The sequence below is a fragment of the Musca autumnalis genome, unplaced genomic scaffold (assembly GCF_047663935.1).
Source record: "Musca autumnalis isolate F117 unplaced genomic scaffold, ASM4766393v1 scaffold_5, whole genome shotgun sequence".
NCBI lineage: Eukaryota > Metazoa > Arthropoda > Insecta > Diptera > Muscidae > Musca > Musca autumnalis.
This window is the reverse complement of record NW_027412088.1, coordinates 15,936,298-15,958,883: the sequence shown is the minus strand read 5'-3', so window position 1 is coordinate 15,958,883 and position 22,586 is coordinate 15,936,298. Positions and strand designations below refer to the sequence as shown.

General features: G+C 35.1%; 2 protein-coding genes across 11 annotated transcripts in view; one reads left to right on the top strand and one right to left on the bottom strand.

The window, feature by feature from the left end:
* The window catches only part of MED23 (mediator complex subunit 23), a 238,667-nt gene that overhangs the window by 168,944 nt on the left and 47,137 nt on the right, over positions 1-22,586 (bottom strand). The window lies entirely within an intron of this gene.
* Positions 1-22,586, top strand: part of magu (SPARC related modular calcium binding-like protein magu) — a 95,355-nt gene that overhangs the window by 71,015 nt on the left and 1,754 nt on the right. For 2 of the 10 annotated variants that reach the window (XM_073989865.1, XM_073989866.1), the window contains exons 3-8: positions 4,700-4,856; positions 4,939-5,435; positions 8,828-8,942; positions 9,438-9,581; positions 9,912-10,006; positions 10,100-10,374. In XM_073989865.1, coding sequence (XP_073845966.1) covers positions 4,700-4,856; positions 4,939-5,435; positions 8,828-8,942; positions 9,438-9,581; positions 9,912-10,006; positions 10,100-10,374 — 1,283 coding nt within the window. Of the gene's footprint in view, positions 1-4,699; positions 4,857-4,935; positions 5,436-8,827; positions 8,943-9,161; positions 9,582-9,911; positions 10,007-10,096; positions 10,375-22,586 lie in introns of all 10 variants that reach the window. The other 8 variants (XM_073989864.1, XM_073989862.1, XM_073989863.1 and 5 more) reach the window with 8 other exon arrangements.

The following is a 22,586-nucleotide window of genomic DNA, read 5'->3' as shown; positions in this document are numbered from 1 at the left end:
GCTTCAGAAAGGGTCTATAGAAGCACCCTTTGCTTCAGAAAGGGTCTATAGAAGCACCCTTTGCTTCAGAAAGGGTCTATAGAAGCACCCTTTGCTTCAGAAAGGGTCTATGGAACCACTCTTTCTTCCAGAAAAGGTCTATAGAAGCACCATTTCTTTTAGAAAAGGTCTATAGAAGCACCCTTTCTTTCAGAAAAGGTCTATATAGAAGCACCCTTTCCTTCAGAAAAGGTCTATAGAATCACCCTTTCTTTCATAAAGGGTCTATGGAAGCACTCTTTCTTCCAGAAAATGTCTATAGAAGCACCATTTCTTTCAGAAAAGGTCTATAGAAGCACCCTTTCTTTTATAAAGGGTCTATGGAAGCACCCTTTCTTTCATAAAGGGTCTATGGAAGCACTCTTTCTTCCAGAAAAGGTCTATAGAAGCACCATTTCTTTCAGAAAAGGTCTATAGAAGCACCCTTACTTTCAGAAAAGGTCTATAGAAGCACCATTTCTTTCAGAAAAGGTCTATAGAAGCACCCTTACTTTCAGAAAAGCACTCTTTCTTCCAGAAAAGGTCTATAGAAGCACCATTTCTTTCAGAAAAGGTCTATAGAAGCACCCTTTCTTTCATAAAGGGTCTATGGAAGCACTCTTTCTTCCAGAAAAGGTCTATAGAAGCACCCTTTCTTTCAGAAAAGGTCTATAGAAGCACTCTTTCTTCCAGAAAAGGTCTATAGAAGCACCATTTCTTTCAGAAAAGGTCTATAGAAGCACCCTTACTTTCAGAAAAGGTCTATAGAAGCACCCTTTCCTTCAGAAAAGGTCTATAGAAGCACCCTTTCTTTCAGAAAAGGTCTATAGAAGCACCCTTTCTTTCAGAAAAGGTCTATAGAAGCACCCTTTCTTTCATAAAGGGTCTATGGAAGCACTCTTTCTTCCAGAAAAGGTCTATAGAAGCACCCTTTCTTTCAGAAAAGGTCTATAGAAGCACTATTTCTTCCAGAAAAGGTCTATAGAAGCACCATTTCTTTCAGAAAAGGTCTATGGAAGCACTCTTTCTTCCAGAAAAGGTCTATAGAAGCACCCTTTCTTTCAGAAAAGGTCTATAGAAGCACCCTTTCTTTCAGAAAAGGTCTATAGAAGCACCCTTTCTTTCAGAAAAGGTCTATAGAAGCACCCTTTCTTTCATAAAGGGTCTATGGAAGCACTCTTTCTTCCAGAAAAGGTCTATAGAAGCACCCTTTCTTTCAGAAAAGGTCTATAGAAGCACCCTTTCTTTCATAAAGGGTCTATGGAAGCACTCTTTCTTCCAGAAAAGGTCTATAGAAGCACCCTTTCTTTCAGAAAAGGTCTATAGAAGCACCCTTTCTTTCATAAAGGGTCTATGGAAGCACTCTTTCTTCCAGAAAAGGTCTATAGAAGCACCCTTTCTTTCAGAAAAGGTCTATAGAAGCACTCTTTCTTCCAGAAAAGGTCTATAGAAGCACCATTTCTTTCAGAAAAGGTCTATAGAAGCACCCTTACTTTCAGAAAAGGTCTATAGAAGCACCCTTTCCTTCAGAAAAGGTCTATAGAAGCACCCTTTCTTTCAGAAAAGGTCTATAGAAGCACCCTTTCTTTCAGAAAAGGTCTATAGAAGCACCCTTTCTTTCATAAAGGGTCTATGGAAGCACTCTTTCTTCCAGAAAAGGTCTATAGAAGCACCCTTTCTTTCAGAAAAGGTCTATAGAAGCACTCTTTCTTCCAGAAAAGGTCTATAGAAGCACCATTTCTTTCAGAAAAGGTCTATAGAAGCACCCTTTCTTTCAGAAAAGGTCTATAGAAGCACCCTTTCTTTCAGAAAAGGTCTATAGAAGCACCCTTTCTTTCATAAAGGGTCTATGGAAGCACTCTTTCTTCCAGAAAAGGTCTATAGAAGCACCCTTTCTTTCAGAAAAGGTCTATAGAAGCACCCTTTCTTTCATAAAGGGTCTATGGAAGCACTCTTTCTTCCAGAAAAGGTCTATAGAAGCACCCTTTCTTTCTTCCAGAAAAGGTCTATAGAAGCACCATTTCTTTCAGAAAAGGTCTATAGAAGCACCCTTTCTTTCAGAAAAGGTCTATAGAAGCACTCTTTCTTCCAGAAAAGGTCTATAGAAGCACCCTTTCTTTCATAAAGGGTCTATGGAAGCACTCTTTCTTCCAGAAAAGGTCTATAGAAGCACCATTTCTTTCAGAAAAGGTCTATAGAAGCACCCTTACTTTCAGAAAAGGTCTATAGAAGCACCCTTTCCTTCAGAAAAGGTCTATAGAAGCACTCTTTCCTTCAGAAAAGGTCTATAGAAGCACCCTTTCTTTCAGAAAAGGTCTATAGAAGCACCCTTTCTTTCAGAAAAGGTCTATAGAAGCACCCTTTCTTTCAGAAAAGGTCTATAGAAGCACCCTTTCTTTCAGAAAAGGTCTATAGAAGCACCCTTTCTTTCAGAAAAGGTCTATAGAAGCACCCTTTCTTTCAGAAAAGGTCCATAGAAGCACCCTTTCTTTCAGAAAAGGTCTATAGAAGCACCCTTTCTTTCAGAAAAGGTCTATAGAAGCACCCTTTCTTTCAGAAAAGGTCTATAGAAGCACCCTTTCTTTCAGAAAAGGTCTATAGAAGCACCCTTTTTTTCAGAAAATGTCTATAGAAGCACCCTTGCTTTCAGAAAAGGTCTATAGAAGCACCCTTTCTTTCAGAAAAGGTCTATAGAAGCACCCTTTCTTTCAGAAAACGTCTATAGAAGCACCCTTTCCTTCATAAAGGGTCTATGGAAGCACCCTTTCCTTCAGAAAGGGTCTATGGAAGCATCCTTTCCTTCAGAAAGGGTCTATGGAAGCACCCTTTCCTTCAGAAAGGGTCTATGGAAGCACCCTTTTCCTTCAGAAAGGGTCTATGGAAGCACCCTTTCCTTCAGAAAAGGTCTATAGAAGCACCCTTTCCTTCAGAAAAGGTCTTTAGAAGCACCCTTTCTTTCAGAAAAGGTCTATAGAAGCATCCTTTCTTTCAGTAAGGGTCTATAGAAGCACCCTTTCTTTGCGAAAGGGGGTAAAGAAATACCCATTCTTTGGGAAAGGGTGTAAAAAGAAGTACCCTTTCTTTCAAATACGGTCTATAGAAGCACCCTTTCTTTCAGAAAAGGTCTATAGAAGCACCTTTGCCTTCAGAAAGGGTCTATAGAATCACTCATTCTTTCAAAAAAGGTCCATAGAAGCACACATTCTTTAAAAAAAGATCCATAGAAGCATATTTTCTTTCAGAAAAGGTCCAAAGAAGTATCCTTCCTGTCATAAAAAAGGGTCCATAGAAGCAATCTTTCTTTCATAGAAGGCCCCTTTGTTTTCATTAAAGGTCTATAGAAGCCCCTTTGCTTTCAGATAGGTTCTATTGAAGCCCTGTTTCTTACAAAAATAGTTTTGGGAAGAAAACTGGCCTGGAATATTACTATTGACTTTATCTAAATGAAGGAAGTTTACCCCTTTCAAAGACATTATCATACTAATCCTCGTTTTAAAATCTGTCCCTTACCTTCTAAAGTGTTACCCCACTTTTCCTATTTGTATGTTGCTGTAGTCATTACTGCCAATGGCTAAAATCAACAACACGTTAGTGGCGCTGTACGGCTGACCACCATGCAAGTCTGACTGCTAATCAGGCTGGCTGGCTGGCTGCTTGACTACTTGGCTAGTGCCATATATTTTACATTCCAATCGCATTTTGGTTTGCAGGTTCAAAGAAGAAAGCCGTTAAATTGATCGAGAAATTGCATTAAAATGTATTCCGAGCTATTTTTGTAAAGACGCCAGAAAAAGGGCGTTTCGCTTTTTTTCTATAAATATTGCAAAGCTGCTGGCTGCATTACTTCTTTCCGAATGTATACCAAATGCGGAATAATTACTAATTAATTGATTTTGAATTTAGAATGCGGGATAATGAGGGTTCCAGATATGTGGTGTTTTTGTTTTCATCTATGATGTACAGCGAGCGAGGGACATGAAATAGGTTGGGATAGCTAGCCTTCAATAAGAAAGTTTATGAACTGAAATATAAGTTATTGAAAGGATTTACCTCACATTTTCTATGCCCATGCTAGTAGCTAACCGACCTTCTATTTTTTATTCGTTCTCTATTCGAAAATTAAACACATAAATCATTACAAATCGACTTAAAAAATCTTTTTTATCAAATTCACACACATTTACAGATAAATTATGGAGTCGAGTCCGTCACAACTACAAATTGTCTTGTTAATGATTATGGCCCATTTGAAGTAGATGGTCGGTCGGGTGGCTGGCTGTCATTTGTGTGCCGCCAGTAAGGCTTTACTTTTTTTCAGTTTTTAATATTTCGTTCACACTTGCTTTAGGCTATATGACTGACTCCAATATGATCAGGTAACCAATGGACCAGTCTATTCATGGATCACTCACAGTGGCTACACACAACCTCTTGTGTGGTTATTGAAGCGTTATGAGAGCTTGTTAAAGTGTTTTTTGTGGCTTAAATTTGTGTGTCATTTGTTTATTTTATTACTAATTGGTAATAGATTTTTTTCTAATTCATTGAATTATGGCTTAGATGGGTTGGGATCAGATTTTTTTATATGTTCGCCTTCAAAAGGAAGGTTGGATGGCTACATATTGCTGACTGGCTAAATAAAACTTGCTATGGTCTTAATTATATTTTTTTATTCACATAGATTTCAGAATGTGCTGCCAAGCTGGGTGAATGCGATGAAAGTAAAGGACGACCTGTCTGTGGTACCGATGACCAAACATATCCCACCAGATGCCACCTGTTAAGGGTCCAATGTAGTGGTCATCAAGTAAGCCTTAAATATCGAGGACCCTGTAAAGGTAGAGTACAAAAACCCGACCATTTTCCCCTAAATATCCGTTTTGTTGTTGCTAAAGAAACAAATTCTCTCTCTCTAAGCAGCCTGTGCTGAGGCCCGTGAATATGCTCTCAAACGTCGCAACAAATATCCCCCGAAATTTATACCACGCTGTAAACCGGATGGCACCTATGCTCCCATACAATGTCTCATGGATAAGGGTTGTTGGTGCAGCGATCCTATGGGCACACCGATTAACAACACCTCAGTGCGAACGGGTAAACCCAATTGTCGTGAATTCGGTAAAGCAAATGTTAGACGTTCACCACCGCGAAATAATGGCGGCAATCGTAAACGACCCTGTACCCAAGATGATCGGGCAATGTTCAATGGTCATTTGATTAGGGTATTCCAAAGTGAATATATACGAAGCAAGAGTGCCCAATATCAACGGGATCGTAAGTCGTCGGCGCCATTGGATAATTTCACACCACCCAGCGACACGGAGGTAATGGAATGGAAATTTTCCCAGTTGGATGTAAATCGTAATCAAATGCTGGATAAAAATGAATATCGGGAATTGAAGAAGTTGGTGAAAAGGGTAAGTAGGAAAATATTCATAAAGGATGAACTTTATCATGATAGAGTTTATGGAGAAAATAGAAAAGAAAATGAATTTTTCTATAGAAAAGTTCATCGACGATGAATTTTCCTATAGAAAAGTTCATAGATGATTAATTTTCCTATAGAAAAGATCAACGATGATGAATTTTTCTATGGAAAAGATAATCGATGATGAATTTTTCTATGAAAAAGTTAATCGACGATGAATTTTCCCATAGAAAAGTTCATCGATGATGAATTTTCCTGTGGAAAATTTTCTTATAGAAAAGTTCATCGATGATGAATTTTGCTATAGAAAAGTTCATCGACGATGAATTTTCCTATAGAAAAGTTCATCGAAGATGAATTTTCCTATAAAAAAGTTAATCGAAGATGAATTTTCCTATAGAAAAGGCCAACGATGATGAATTTTCCTATAGAAAAATTCAACGATGATGAATTTTCCTATAGAAAAATTCAACGATGATGAATTTTCCTATAGAAAAGTTCAACGATGATGAATTTTCCTATAGAAAAGTTCATCGACGATGAATTTTCGTATTGAAAAGTTCATCGACGTTGAATTTTCCTATAGAAAAGTTCATTAACGATGAATTTTCCTATAGAAAAGTTCATAGACGATGAATTTTCCTATAGAAAAGTTCATCGACGATGAATTTCCCTATGGAAAAGTTCATCGCTGATGAATTTTCTTATAGAAAAGTTCATCGCTGATGAATTTTCTTATAGAAAAGTTCATCGACGATGAATTTTCTTATAGAAAAGTTCATCGACGATGAATTTTCTTATAGAAAAGTTCATTGACGATGAATTTTCCCATAGAAAAGTTCATTGACGATGAATTTTCCCATAGAAAAGTTCATCGACGATGAATTTTCCCTATAGAAAGTTCATCAAAGATGAATTTTCCTATAGAAAAGTTCATCAACGATGAATTTTCCTATAGAAAAAATCATCGACGATGAATTTTCCCATAGAAAAGTTCATCGACGTTGAATGTTCCTATAGAAAAGGCCAACGATGATGAATTTTCCTATGGAAAGTTCATCGACGATGAATTTTCCTACGGAAAGTTCATCGACGATGAATTTTCCTACGGAAAGTTCATAGACGATGAATTTTCCTATAGAAAAGTTCATCGACGATGAATTTTCCTATAGAAAAGTTCATCGACGATGAATTTTCCTATAGAAAAGTTCATCGACGATGAATTTTCCTATAGAAAAGTTCATCGACGATGAATTTTCCTATAGAAAAGTTCACCGACGATGAATTTTCCTATAGAAAAGTTCATCGACGATGAATTTTCCTATAGAAAAGTTCATCGACGATGAATTTTCCTATAGAAAAGTTCATCGACGATGAATTTTCCTATAGAAAAGTTCATCGACGATGAATTTTCCCACAGAAAAGTTCATCGACGTTGAATGTTCCTATAGAAAAGGCCAACGATGATGAATTTTCCTATGGAAAGTTCATCGACGATGAATTTTCCTACGGAAAGTTCATAGACGATGAATTTTCCTATAGAAAAGTTCATCGACGATGAATTTTCCTATAGAAAAGTTCATCGACGATGAATTTTCCTATAGAAAAGTTCACCGACGATGAATTTTCCTATAGAAAAGTTCATCGATGATGAATTTTCCCATAGAAAAGTTTATCGACGATGAATTTTTCCTAAAGAAAAGTACATCGACGATGAATTTTCCTATAGAAAAGTTCATCGACGATGAATTTTCCTATAGAAAAGTTCATCGACGATGAATTTTCCTATAGAAAAGTTCATCGACGATGAATTTTCCTATAGAAAAGTTCATCGACGATGAATTTTCCTATAGAAAAGTTCATCGACGATGAATTTTCCTATAGAAAAGTTCATCGACGATGAATTTTCCTATAGAAAAGTTCATCGACGATGAAGTTTCCAATAGAAAAGTTCATCGACGATGAAGTTTTCAATAGAAAAGTTCATCGACGATGAATTTTCCTATAGAAAAGTTCATCGATGATGAATTTTCCTATAGAAAAGTTCATCGATGATGAATTTTCCTATAGAAAAGTTCGTCGATGATGAATTTTCCTATGGAAAAGTTCATCGATGATGAATTTTCCTATAGAAAAGTTCATCGATGATGAATTTTCCTATAGAAAAGTTCATTGACGATGAATTTTCCTACAGAAAAGTTCATCGACGATGAAAATTCCTATAGGATAGGCCATCGACGATGAATTTTCCTATAGGATAGGCCATCGATGATGAATTTTCCTATAGAAAAGTTCATCGATGATGAATTTTCCCATAGAATATTTATCGACGATGAATTTTCCTATAGAAAATTTCATCGACGATGAATTTTCCTATAGAAAAGTTCATCGATGATGAATTTTCCTATAGAAAAGTTCATCGACGATGAATTTTCCTATAGAAAAGATCATCGACGATGAATTTTCCTATAGAAAAGTTCATCGATGATGAATTTTCCCATAGAAAAGTTTATCGACAATGAATTTTTCCTAAAGAAAAGTTCATCGACGATGAATTTTCCTATAGAAAAGTTCATCGACGATGAAGTTTCCAATAGAAAAGTTCATCGACGATGAAGTTTTCAATAGAAAAGTTCATCGACGATGAATTTTCCTATAGAAAAGTTCATCGATGATGAATTTTCCTATAGAAAAGTTCATCGATGATGAATTTTCCTATAGAAAAGTTCATCGATGATGAATTTTCCTATAGAAAAGTTCATCGATGATGAATTTTCCTATAGAAAAGTTCGTCGATGATGAATTTTCCTATGGAAAAGTTCATCGATGATGAATTTTCCTATAGAAAAGTTCATCGAAGATGAATTTTCCTATAGAAAAGTTCATTGACGATGAATTTTCCTACAGAAAAGTTCATCGACGATGAAAATTCCTATAGGATAGGCCATCGACGATGAATTTTCCTATAGGATAGGCCATCGATGATGAATTTTCCTATAGAAAAGTTCATCGATGATGAATTTTCCCATAGAAAAGTTCATCGACGATGAATTTTTCCTAAAGAAAAGTTCATCGACGATGAATTTTCCTATAGAAAAGTTCATCGACGATGAATTTTCCTATAGAAAAGTTCATCGACGATGAATTTTCCTATAGAAAAGTTCATCGACGATGAATTTTCCTATAGAAAAGTTCATCGACGATGAATTTTCCTATAGAAAAGTTCATCGACGATGAATTTTACTATAGAAAAGTTCATCGACGATGAATTTTCCTATAGAAAAGTTCATCGGGATAAATTTTTACACAGTAGTCCATAGAGGATGAACTTTCCCATAGAAATTTTCGTACTTTCTCTAATTTCCCCCTTTCCTCTTATAGGCCGTCAAACCCAAACGTTGTGGGCGAGCTTTTGGTAAATTCTGTGATGTCGATAGCGACGAACGTTTATCACGTTTGGAGTGGAATAGCTGTCTGTCCAAGGATGGTTCTAACCGTAAGTATTGTAGATATGACACTACACAAAACATTCTACCCCTCTCTCTATTCTGTGTATACTACTCCTCTCTAAATGTTTGGGTCCATTACAAAAATGAAAATAAAAAATTTCGCATGATTTTCATTTTTGGAGTTTTTTTTATTATAAATGTTGTTTTAATTGGAAAACTCAATTGGCTAATTTTAATTGTGAAAAACCGAAATGTGTTCTTGTCAGGTCATTTACTAATAATGGGTCAAAAACATAACAACAACAACAGCCACCACAACAATAACACAAAGCATCGCAAAAACAATAATATTTTACACTCGAACACGGCATATCCATCCACGATCAATACGAACAACAACAATCAACAACAACAGCAACATTCAACTGCAACATCCTCCTCCTCCACGAGCACGTCCAGTCAACAACAACACCATCATCTTAACAACAACATTCCGCATCACCATAACAATAATAATAACCATCAAAATCGTTTCCGTCCAGATTCGTATGAGGACAATGAAAGCAATGGTGCTGCTGCTGACAATGACGAAGATAGCAGTAGCCAACATTTGGACTACGATGACGGCGATGATTACGAAGAGACCGATGATGATGGTTCATCGACGATATTTCCATCCATATATAGTACGTACTCTGCATGTTTATAAATAATAATTTTGTCTATCAACATTTGTATGTATTTATTGTATCTTCTTCTATAACTATGCCCTTGTTCTTTTCTCTATTCTGATTCTGTTCTCCTTTCTTTGTAACAATTTGGAACTCTTCTTGTTGAAATTTGCCTTTCTTCTCTCTTCTTCCGCCCACCAACTGGGCGTCCTCTATCTATCATCAATAACTCACCTCTTTTTCCGATCATTGAAAGCATAGTTTGAGAGCATGGCATGTTTAGTTGTTGGGGTTTTTATAATAATTTTTGAATTTGTTTTATAAATTTTGGGAAATTTTTTAAAGTTTTAAAACCCCCCACCGAGATGTCGCCGCCGAAGGAATCTGATAGCGAATCAGATTGCTTAGCTGATCAGGCAGCAGCATTGGAAGAGAAAAAGGTAGGTGGTAGTTGGTAGTACTCATGACTGCGCTTTCATCGATAATAATTCTATTTCCCTTTGTCCCTCTCGCTCTCTTTCGATATCTAGCAGTTTGGCTACAATTTATATTATGTTCCGGATTGTACACCCGATGGCCGCTTCCAACGCATCCAATGCTACAATTCAACACCATACTGTTGGTGTGTCAATGAAGATACGGGTAAAACGATACAAGGAACATGGGTAAAACATCGCCGACCCCAGTGCGATTCATTCTATACAGCCACCAGGGCCATGAAAGGCTGTCCCGAAGAGAAGAAAGTAGTTTTCCTGAAAGATCTCAAAGAATTTTTAAAAACAAAAATAATTACTGGTGCATATGCTGGGTAAGTTGTGGAACCATATTGTTGGACGTCAATAAACTTTTAAAAGAGGGCAAGGGCAGGAGGCTTTATTAAACAAGCATTTCTCAAATTTTTAAGACGGTCAAATAAAGCACACATAAACATGTAGGAGAACACAAAGATCATCTAGAGGACTATAGAATTTTCCTATAGAAAAGTTCATCGACGATGAATTTTCCTATTGAAAAGTTCCTCGACCATTAATTTTCCTATAGAAAAGTTCATCGACGATGAATTTTCCTATAAAAAGGTTCATTGGCGATACATTTTCCTATAAAAAAGTTCATTGGCGATGAATTTTCCTACAGAAAAGTTCATCGACAATGAATTTTCCTATAGAAAAGTTCATCGACGATGAATTTTCCTATAGAAAAGTTCATCGACGATGAATTTTCCTATAGAAAAGTTCATCGACGATGAATTTTCCTATAGAAAAGTTCATCGACGATGAATTTTCCTATAGAAAAGTTCATCGACGATGAATTTTCCTATAGAAAAGTTCATCGATGATGAATTTTCCTATAGAAAAGTTCATCGACGATGAATTTTCCTATAGAAAAGTTCAACGACGATGAATTTTCCTATAGAAAAGTTCATCGACGATGAATTTTCCTATAGAAAAGTTCATCGACGATGAATTTTCCTATAGAAAAGTTCATCGACGATGAATTTTCCTATAGAAAAGTTCATCGACGATGAATTTTCCTATAGAAAAGTTCATCGACGATGAATTTTCCTATAGAAAAGTTCATCGACGATGAATTTTCCTATAGAAAAGTTCATCGACGATGAATTTTCCTATAGAAAAGTTCATCGACGATGAATTTTCCTATAGAAAAGTTCATCGACGATGGATTTTCCTATAAAAAACTTAATCGCAGATAAATTTTCCTATAGAAATGTTCATCGATGATAAATTTTCCTATAGAAAAGTTCATCGACAATGAATTTTCCTATAGTTCATCGATGATGAATTTTCCTATAGAAAAGTTCAGCGACGATAAATTTTCCTATAGAAAAGTTCAGCGACGATAAATTTTCCTATAGAAAAGTTCATCGACGATAAATTTTCCTATAGAAAAGTTCATCGACGATGAATTTTCCTATAGAAAAGTTCATCGACGATGAATTTTCCTACAGAAAAGTTCATCGACGATGAATTTTCCTATAGAAAAGTTCATCGACGATAAATTTTCCTATAGAAAAGTTCATCGACGATGAATTTTCCTATAGAAAAGTTCATCGACGATGAATTTTCCTATAGAAAAGTTCTTCGATGATGAATTTTCCTAAAGAAAAGTTCATCGACGATGAATTTTCCTATAAAAAAGTTCATCGACGATGAATTTTCCTATAGAAAAGTTCATCGATGATGAATTTTCCTATACAAAGGTTCATCGATCAGGAATTTTCCTATAGAAAAGTTCTTCGATGATGAATTTTCCTATAGAAAAGTTCATCGACGATGAATTTTCCTATAGAAAAGTTCATCGACGATGAATTTTCCTATAGAAAAGTTTATCGACGATGAATTTTCCTATAGATAAGTTCATCGACGATGAATTTTCCTATAGAAAAGTTCATCGACGATGAATTTTCCTATAGAAAAGTTCATCGACGATGAATTTTCCTATAGAAAAGTTCATCGACGATGGATTTTCCTATAAAAAAGTTAACCACAGATAAATTTTCCTATAGAAATGTTCATCGATGATAAATTTTCCTATAGAAAAGTTCATCGACAATGAATTTTCCTATAGAAATTTTCCTATAGTTCATCGATGATGAATTTTCCTATAGAAAAGTTCAGCGACGATAAATTTTCCTATAGAAAAGTTCAGCGACGATAAATTTTCCTATAGAAAAGTTCATCGACGATAAATTTTCCTATAGAAAAGTTCATCGACGATGAATTTTCCTATAGAAAAGTTCATCGACGATGAATTTTCCTATAGAAAAGTTCAGCGACGATAAATTTTCCTATAGAAAAGTTCATCGATGATGAATTTTCGTATAGAAAAGTTCATCGATGATGAATTTTCCTATACAATGGTTCATCGATCAGGAATTTTCCTATAGAAAAGTTCTTCGATGATGAATTTTCCTATAGAAAAGTTCATCGACGATGAATTTTCCTATAGAAAAGTTCTTCGATGATGAATTTTCCTAAAGAAAAGTTCATCGACGATGAATTTTCCTATAAAAAAGTTCATCGACGATGAATTTTCCTATAGAAAAGTTCATCGATGATGAATTTTCCTATACAAAGGTTCATCGATCAGGAATTTTCCTATAGAAAAGTTCTTCGATGATGAATTTTCCTATAGAAAAGTTCATCGACGATGAATTTTCCTATAGAAAAGTTCATCGACGATGAATTTTCCTATAGAAAAGTTTATCGACGATGAATTTTCCTATAGATAAGTTCATCGACGATGAATTTTCCTATAGAAAAGTTCATCTACGATGAATTTTCCTATAAAAAAGTTCATCGACGATGAATTTTCCTATAGAAAAGTTCATCGACGATGAATTTTGCTATAGAAAAGTTCATCGACGATGAATTTTCCTATAGAAAAGTTCATCGACGATGAATTTTCCTATAGAAAAGTTTCCTATAGAAAAGTTCATCGACGATGAATTTTCCTATAGAAAAGTTCATCGACGATGAATTTTCCTATAGAAAAGTTCATCGACGATGAATTTTCCTATAGAAAAGTTCATCGGCGATGAATTTTCCTATAGAAAGTTCATCAAAGATGAATTTTCCTATAGAAAAGTTCATCGACGATGAATTTTCCTATAGAAAAGTTCATCGACGATGAATTTTCCTATAGAAAAGTTCATCGACGATGAATTTTCCTATAGAAAAGTTCATCGACGATGAATTTTCCTATAGAAAAGTTCATCGACGATGAATTTTCCTATAAAAAAGTTCATCGACGATAAATTTTCCTATAGAAAAGTTCATCGATGATGAATTTCCGTATAGAAAAGTTCATCGATGATGAATTTTCCTATACAATGGTTCATCGATCAGGAATTTTCCTATAGAAAAGTTCTTCGATGATGAATTTTCCTATAGAAAAGTTCATCGACGATGAATTTTCCTATAGAAAAGTTCTTCGATGATGAATTTTCCTATAGAAAAGTTCATCGACGATGAATTTTCCTATAGAAAAGTTCATCGACGATGAATTTTCCTATAGAAAAGTTCATCGACGATGAATTTTCCTATAGAAAAGTTCATCGACGATGAATTTTCCTATAGAAAAGTTCATCGACGATGAATTTTCCTATAGAAAAGTTCATCGACGATGAATTTTCCTATAGAAAAGTTCATCGAAGATGAATTTTCCTATAGAAAAGTTCATCGATGATGAATATTCCTATAGAAAAGTTCATCGATCAGGAATTTTCCTATAAAAAAATTCATCAATGATGAATTTTCCTATAGAAAAGTTCATCGATGATGAATTTTCCTATAGAAAAGTTCATCGATGATGAATTTTCCTATAGAAAAGTTCAACGATAATGAATTTTCCTATAGAAAAGTTCATCGACGATGAATTTTCTTCCTATAGAAAAGTTCATCGACGATGAATTTTCTTCCTATAGAAAAGTTCATCGACGATGAATTTTCTTCCTATAGAAAAGTTCATCGACGATGAATTTTCTTCCTATAGAAAAGTTCATCGACGATGAATTTTCTTCCTATAGAAAAGTTCATCGACGATGAATTTTCCTATAGAAAAGTTCATCGACGATGAATTTTCCTATAGAAAAGTTCATCGACGATGAATTTTCCTATAAAAAGTTCATCGACGATGAACTTTTCTATAGGATGATGAATTTCGATGATGAATTTTCCTATAGAAAGGTTCATCGCGATGAATTTTCCTATAGAAAATTCATCGATCAGGAATTTTCCTATATAAAAGTTCTTCGACGATGAATTTTCCTATAGAAAAGTTCATCGACGATGAATTTTCCTATACAAAGGTTCATCGATCAGGAATTTTCCTATAGAAAAGTTCTTCGATGATGAATTTTCCTATAGAAAAGTTCATCGACGATGAATTTTCCTATAGAAAAGTTCATCGACGATGAATTTTCCTATAGAAAAGTTCATCGACGATGAATTTTCCTATAGAAAAGTTTATCGACGATGAATTTTCCTATAGATAAGTTCATCGACGATGAATTTTCCTATAGAAAAGTTCATCTACGATGAATTTTCCTATAAAAAAGTTCATCGACGATGAATTTTCCTATAGAAAAGTTCATCGACGATGAATTTTCCTATAGAAAAGTTCATCGACGATGAATTTTCCTATAGAAAAGTTCATCGACGATGAATTTTCCTATAGAAAAGTTCATCGACGATGAATTTTCCTATAGAAAAGTTCATCGACGATGAATTTTCCTATAGAAAAGTTCATCGACGATGAATTTTCCTATAGAAAAGTTCATCGACGATGAATTTTCCTATAGAAAAGTTCATCGACGATGAATTTTCCTATAGAAAAGTTCATCGACGATGAATTTTCCTATAGAAAAGTTCATCGACGATGAATTTTCCTATAGAAAAGTTCATCGACGATGAATTTTCCTATAAAAAAGTTCATCGACGATGAATTTGTTGTAATTAGAATGTTTTACTCATTTGTATGTTTACTTTGCTGTTAAAATACTATATTCAACATAGCATGTCATGCCTTTAATTGTATAAGTTTTTTTTTTCCAAAACTTGTATACATTTTTTTAGTCTCAATAAAAACTTTAAACACAATAGGTTATGGGCCTATAGACACGGAATATTTTTTCAAATCGTTTTTTTTCTGTGCTGTTGAAAAAAGTGAAAAAAATATGACAAGCGCTCAAATATCTTGTCCTGTGGAGAGACTGAGGGGCAGAGAAAATTTTGATGTCTGGAAAAGACAGGCGAAATCCTTGCTAGTTATTAAAGGTTGCTGGAAAGCAGTTAGCGAGGCGATGCCCAATACGGATTTGAACGAACGTGCGCTGGCCGAGATTACGCTTATGGTTGACCCGAATAATTATGGACACATAGCAGCAGCGACAACCGCAAAAGAAGCATGGACGGCTTTGGTAAAAGCGTACGAGGATACGGGCCTAACTCGTAAGGTTGAACTTCTGAAGCAGTTGGTTAACATTAAAATGCAAAATTACAAGACAATTGAGGACTACGTTAACGAATTGGTAATTATTGCATTAAAAGTCAAGAACGCTGGCTTGAATATAGACGACGAACTAACGGCTTCATTGATGTTGGCCGGTTTAACTGATGATTTCAAACCCCTGGTGATGGCCGTGGAGAACTCAAAAGGAAAGTTGACCGTCGATATGGTAAAGAACCTTTTACTCCAGGATGCAAAATTTGACCAAGCGCCAGGAAAGCAAGCTGCACTTCAAGCAAAGACGTCAAAGAAATTCAAGAAGCAAATAGTTTGTTATAATTGCAAGAAAGTGGGCCATATTTCGAAGAACTGCCCGAACAAATCCTATTCAAATGGTGGTCAAGGAAATAATCACAAGAAATCTGAGGTTTTATTTGCAACGAAAGGCGTTACATTATGCGCAAAAGCAACAACTGAAACAAATGCGAACTCAAATTATTGGTTTATAGATAGCGGAGCAAGTAACCACATGACCAATAGCAACTTGGATATGTACAACATTAGAGGCGTGGAATCTAAGAAGGTAATTGTGGCTAATAAAGAAGAGCTTGAGGTCAAATGTGTTGGAGATATCGACTTGGAAATCAACTGTAAAAACAAAGCCAAAACTATCACCGTAAAGGATGTGGAGTATGTGCCTAAATTGTGCACTAATTTACTTTCTGTTAGGCAAATTACAAGAAACAACAAGAAGGTGACATTTGAAGGTGATGTATGTCGAATATCTGATTGTAAAGGAAAGATCATAGCGTCTGCAAGAGTTTTTAATGAGTTATATCGTTTGGAGAGCTCATCTACCAAAGTGTCTTCTAGTGCTTTAGTTGTAAAAAACGATTTTAACTTGTGGCATCGGAGAATGGGCCACATCTGCAATAAAAAGCTCCATGAAGTGAAAGATGCGAATATCGGAATGCAATTCTCAAATAAAGAGGAAGGTCTGTGTACGATTTGTGTTAAGGGTAAGCAAACACGCAGGCCAAATAATGAAGAAGGTACTAGAGCGACTGAATTGTTGGAACTCGTCCATTCGGATGTTGTGGGACCACTCAGCACAACGTCATTTTCCGGAAGTCGTTTTCTAGTTACTTTCGTCGACGACTTCTCTCGAAAAGTGGTTGTATATCCGTTGAAGAGAAAATCGGATGTTTTTTCCAAATTCGTAGAATTCAAATCTGTGGTTGAGAAGCAAACCGGAAGGAGAATTAAAATTCTTCGAACAGATAATGGAGGAGAATATGTGAACAAGCAGTTTTCAAATTTCTTTAAGGAACAAGGAATAGTTCATCAAAGGACTTGTGTATATTCTCCTGAACAGAACGGCGTTGCAGAGCGGATGAATCGAACTATTATGGAAAGAGTTCGATGTATGCTTCTAGATAGTGGTCTAGATCATCGTTTTTGGGCTGAAGCCGCAGCCACGTCCGCATTTTTAATTAATCGTGTTCCTTGCCGTGGGTCAGACAAATGCCCAGAAGAAATATGGACTGGACGCAAACAAAATTTGAAATTTTTGAGAGTTTTTGGTTGCCCAGCGTTAGTTCATATTCCAAAAGAAAGGAGATCAAAACTAGATCCGAAATCGACCGAGTGTATCATGGTGGGATACAGCAGTGAAAGCAAAGGATATCGTTTGTACAACCCTAATGATGGCAGTATAATTATAAGTCGAGATGTTGTTTTCCTAGAACATAGCCAAGTAATGGCAACAGAAAATAGTGTGCAAGATTTCTATTATCCTGATTTGGTACATTATGGTGGTGTCGATTCAGGGGAGAGTGAAATTGATGTCGCATCAGAAGCAATTGATGTCCCATCAAATCGTGACAGTGAATCGACCCCTTCGCCACGTTATAGCGAAACGGATAATGACGATGAACAAGCCGACGGCACCTTAGTTCCTGGCGAGGCATATCCTGAATCGGAGTCGGACAGCGAATATTTGGATACTGATTGGCCTTCGAATTGTGATAATGCAGAAAGACGAACTGATAGCACATGGTCGCCGGATATGCATAATAACCAACCGAGCAGTGAAGGACCGACTATACGCAGATCTGAAAGAATCGCAAACAGAAATCAACCGTCATCAAGTTTTTGTGCAATGGAGTTTGTTTCGACTGATCCAGGAAGTTTCAAAGAAGCAATGTCTTCAGAGCATGCGGAAAATTGGAAATCTGCTATGAACGAAGAAATCAACTCACTGAAGTCAAATAATACGTGGGTTTTGACAGAATTACCACCGGGTGAAAAGGCCGTGCAGTGCAAATGGGTGTTCAGAACCAAATGTGGTAATGATGGTAATCCAAAGAAATGGAAAGCTAGGCTGGTAGCGAAGGGATTTACACAGCGAGAAGGAATAGATTTTAACGAAACATTTTCCCCCGTCGTTAGATATGAATCGGTAAGATTTCTTGTTGCCCTTGCTGCAAAAAACGACATGGTGATACATCAAATGGATGCGGTCAGTGCATACTTAAATGGAAACCTCAAAGAAACTATATACATGCACCAGCCAGAAGGATTTGGTGATGGTTCGAAAAAGGTATGCAGACTCAAGAAATCTTTGTATGGTTTAAAACAGTCTGGTAGAGTCTGGAACCAGACTATTAATAATGAATTGTTGAAAATGGGTCTTGTGCGGAGTGACATCGACCAATGTATATACCACGATACCAACAACGGGTATAAGCTTTATGTCGCAATATACGTCGACGATGTTCTCATTTTTTCGGATAATATCAAGGCGGTCCGAAACGTAAAGAAGAAACTTTCTAAAGCGTTCAAAATGAAAGATATGGGTGAAGTATCAACTGTGCTTGGAATGAAGATCACACGAGGCGTAGATCACATAAAGTTAGACCAAAGCAAATACATAGCGGATGTGTTGAAGCGTTTTAGAATGGATGATTGTAACCCTATTTCAACGCCAATCGATATTAATCAAAAACTATCGTCTTCTATGAGCCCAAAGAATGACAAAGAGAAAAATGAAATGTCACGTATTCCATATATGCAGGCAATTGGATGTCTGTTGTTTGCATCACAGATATCACGTCCAGATATATCATACGCCGTTAATGTGTTAAGTCGTTTTAGCACAAACCCTGGCAAAGCTCATTGGGAGGCCGTAAAGCGTGTAATGCGTTATTTAAAGGGAACGCTTGATAAAGGTTTGGTTTACAGAGCAAGTAGTAAACAATCAAACATGATCGGTTATTGCGATGCTGATTGGGCAGGCAATGTGGATGATCGACAGTCAACAACAGGCTACGTATTTATTTATCAATCAGCTGCTATTTCATGGGCAACGAAAAAACAAAAGACCGTAGCACTTTCTTCAACAGAAGCTGAATTTATGTCCGTGACTGCAGCTATTCAAGAATCAATTTGGTTAAAAAGGCTGGAAAAGGAACTCAACCCAGATTGCGAAACAGCCATCAAATTATTTTGTGACAATAAGGGGGCTATACAAGTGGCCCTGAACAACAACTATTCAAACAGAACAAAGCATGTGGATATAAAAGCAAAGTTCATTAGACAAAAAATCGAAGCAAAAGAAGTTACCCTAGAATATATCTCAACAAACGAAATGGTAGCAGATGCCCTCACGAAACCTATATCAGTACAAAAACTTAATAAGTTAATGAATTACTTTGGTCTTTTATAAATCCATAATACGTTAATTGATAATTTTAAAACAAATGTTTATACATTCAGGGAGAGTGTTGTAATTAGAATGTTTTACTCATTTGTATGTTTACTTTGCTGTTAAAATACTATATTCAACATAGCATGTCATGCCTTTAATTGTATAAGTTTTTTTTTCCAAAACTTGTATACATTTTTTTAGTCTCAATAAAAACTTTAAACACAATAGAATTTTCATATAGAAAAGTTCATCGATGATGAACTTTCCTATAGAAAAGTTCATCGATGATGAATATTCCTATAGAAAAGTTCATCGGCGATGAATTTTCCTATAGAAAGTTCATCGATCAGGAATTTTCCTATAAAAAAATTCATCGATGATGAATTTTCCTATAGAAAAGTTCATCGATGATGAATTTTCCTATAGAAAAGTTCATCGATGATGAATTTTCCTATAGAAAAGTTCAACGATAATGAATTTTCCTATAGAAAAGTTCATCGACGATGAATTTTCTTCCTATAGAAAAGTTCATCGACGATGAATTTTCTTCCTATAGAAAAGTTCATCGACGATGAATTTTCTTCCTATAGAAAAGTTCATCGACGATGAATTTTCTTCCTATAGAAAAGTTCATCGACGATGAATTTTCTTCCTATAGAAAAGTTCATCGACGATGAATTTTCTTCCTATAGAAAAGTTCATCGACGATGAATTTTCCTATAGAAAAGTTCATCGACGATGAATTTTCCTATAGAAAAGTTCATCGACGATGAATTTTCCTATAAAAAGTTCATCGACGATGAACTTTTCTATAGGATGATGAATTTCGATGATGAATTTTCCTATAGAAAGGTTCATCGCGATGAATTTTCCTATAGAAAATTCATCGATCAGGAATTTTCCTATATAAAAGTTCTTCGACGATGAATTTTCCTATAGAAAAGTTCATCGACGATGAATTTTCCTATAGAAAAGTTCATCGACGATGAATTTTCCTATAAAAAAGTTCATCGACGATGAATTTTCATATAGAAAAGTTCATCGATGATGAACTTTCCTATAGAAAAGTTCATCGATGATGAATATTCCTATAGAAAAGTTCATCGGCGATGAATTTTCCTATAGAAAGTTCATCGATCAGGAATTTTCCTATAAAAAAATTCATCGATGATGAATTTTCCTATAGAAAAGTTCATCGATGATGAATTTTCCTATAGAAAAGTTCATCGATGATGAATTTTCCTATAGAAAAGTTCAACGATAATGAATTTTCCTATAGAAAAGTTCATCGACGATGAATTTTCTTCCTATAGAAAAGTTCATCGACGATGAATTTTCTTCCTATAGAAAAGTTCATCGACGATGAATTTTCTTCCTATAGAAAAGTTCATCGACGATGAATTTTCTTCCTATAGAAAAGTTCATCGACGATGAATTTTCCTATAGAAAAGTTCATCGACGATGAATTTTCCTATAGAAAAGTTCATCGACGATGAATTTTCCTATAAAAAGTTCATCGACGATGAACTTTTCTATAGGATGATGAATTTCGATGATGAATTTTCCTATAGAAAGGTTCATCGCGATGAATTTTCCTATAGAAAATTCATCGATCAGGAATTTTCCTATATAAAAGTTCATCGACGATGAATTTTCCTATAGAAAAGTTCATCGACGATGAATTTTCCTATAGAAAAGTTCATCGACGATGAATTTTCCTATAGAAAGGTTCATCGCGATGAATTTTCCTATAGAAAATTCATCGATCAGGAATTTTCCTATAGAAAAGTTCTTCGATGATGAATTTTCCTATAGAAAAGTTCATCGACGATGAATTTTCCTATAGAAAAGTTCATCGACGATGAATTTTCCTAAAGAAAAGTTCATCGATCAGGAATTTTCCTATAGAAAAGTTCATCGACGATGAATTTTCCTATAGAAAAGTTCATCGGCGATGAATTTTCCTAAAGAAAAGTTCATCGACGATGAATTTTCCTATAAAAAAGTTCATCGACGATGAATTTTCATATAGAAAAGTTCATCGATGATGAACTTTCCTATGGAAAAGTTCATCGATGATGAATATTCCTATAGAAAAGTTCATCGACGATGAATTTTCCTATAGAAAAGTTCATCGATGATGAATTTTCCTATAGAAAGTTTATCGATGATGAATTTTCCTATAGAAAAGTTCATCGAAGATTAATTTTCCTAAAGAAAGTTCATCGAAGATGAATTTTCCTATTGGAAAGTTCATCGACGATGAATTTTCCTATAGAAAAGTTCATCGATGATGAATTTTCCTATAGAAAAGTTCATCCACGATGAATTTTCCCATAGAAAAGTTCATCGACGATGAATTTTCCTATAGAAAAGTTCATCGAAGATGAATTTTCCAATAGTAAAGTTCATCGAAGTTGAATTTTCCAATAAAGGTTCATCGAAGATGAATTTTTTAATAGAAAAGTTCATCGACGATGAATTTTCCTATAAAAAAGTTTATCGACGATGAATTTTCCTATAAAAAAGTTTATCGCCGATGAATTTTCCAATAGAAAAGTTCATCGACGATGAATTTTCCTATAAAAAGTTTATCGACGATGAATTTTCCAATAGAAAAGTTTATCGACGACGAATTTTCCTATAGAAAAGTTCATAGATGATGAATTTTCCAATAGAAAAGTTCATCGACGATGAATTTTCCTATAGTAAAGTTCATCGATGATGAATTTTCCAATAGAAAAGTTCATCGACGATGAATTTTCCTATAGTAAAGTTCATCGATGATGAATTTTCCTATAGAAAAGTTCATCGATGATGAATTTTCCAATAGAAAAGTTCATCGATGATGAATTTTCCTATAAAAAATTCATTGGCGATGAATTTTCCTATAGAAAAGTTCATCGACGATGAATTTTCCTATAGAAAAGTTCATCGACGATGAATTTTCATATAGAAAAGTTCATGCACGATGAATTTTCCTATAGAAAAGTTCATCGACGATGAATTTTCCTATAGAAAAGTTCATCGACGATGAATTTTCCTACAGAAAAGTTCATCGACGATGAATTTTCCTGTAGAAAAGTTCATCGACGATGAATTTTCCTATAGAAAAGTTCATCGACTATGAATTTTCCTACAGAAAAGTTCATCGACGATGAATTTTCCTGTAGAAAAGTTCATTGGGGATAAATTTTCCTATACAAAAGTTCATCGGCAATGAATTTTCCTATAGAAAAGTTCATCGACGATGATTTTTCCTATAGAAATGTTTATCGAAAAGTTCATCGGTGATGAATAGATGTGTTCATCGACGATAAATTTTCCTATAGAAAAGTTCATCG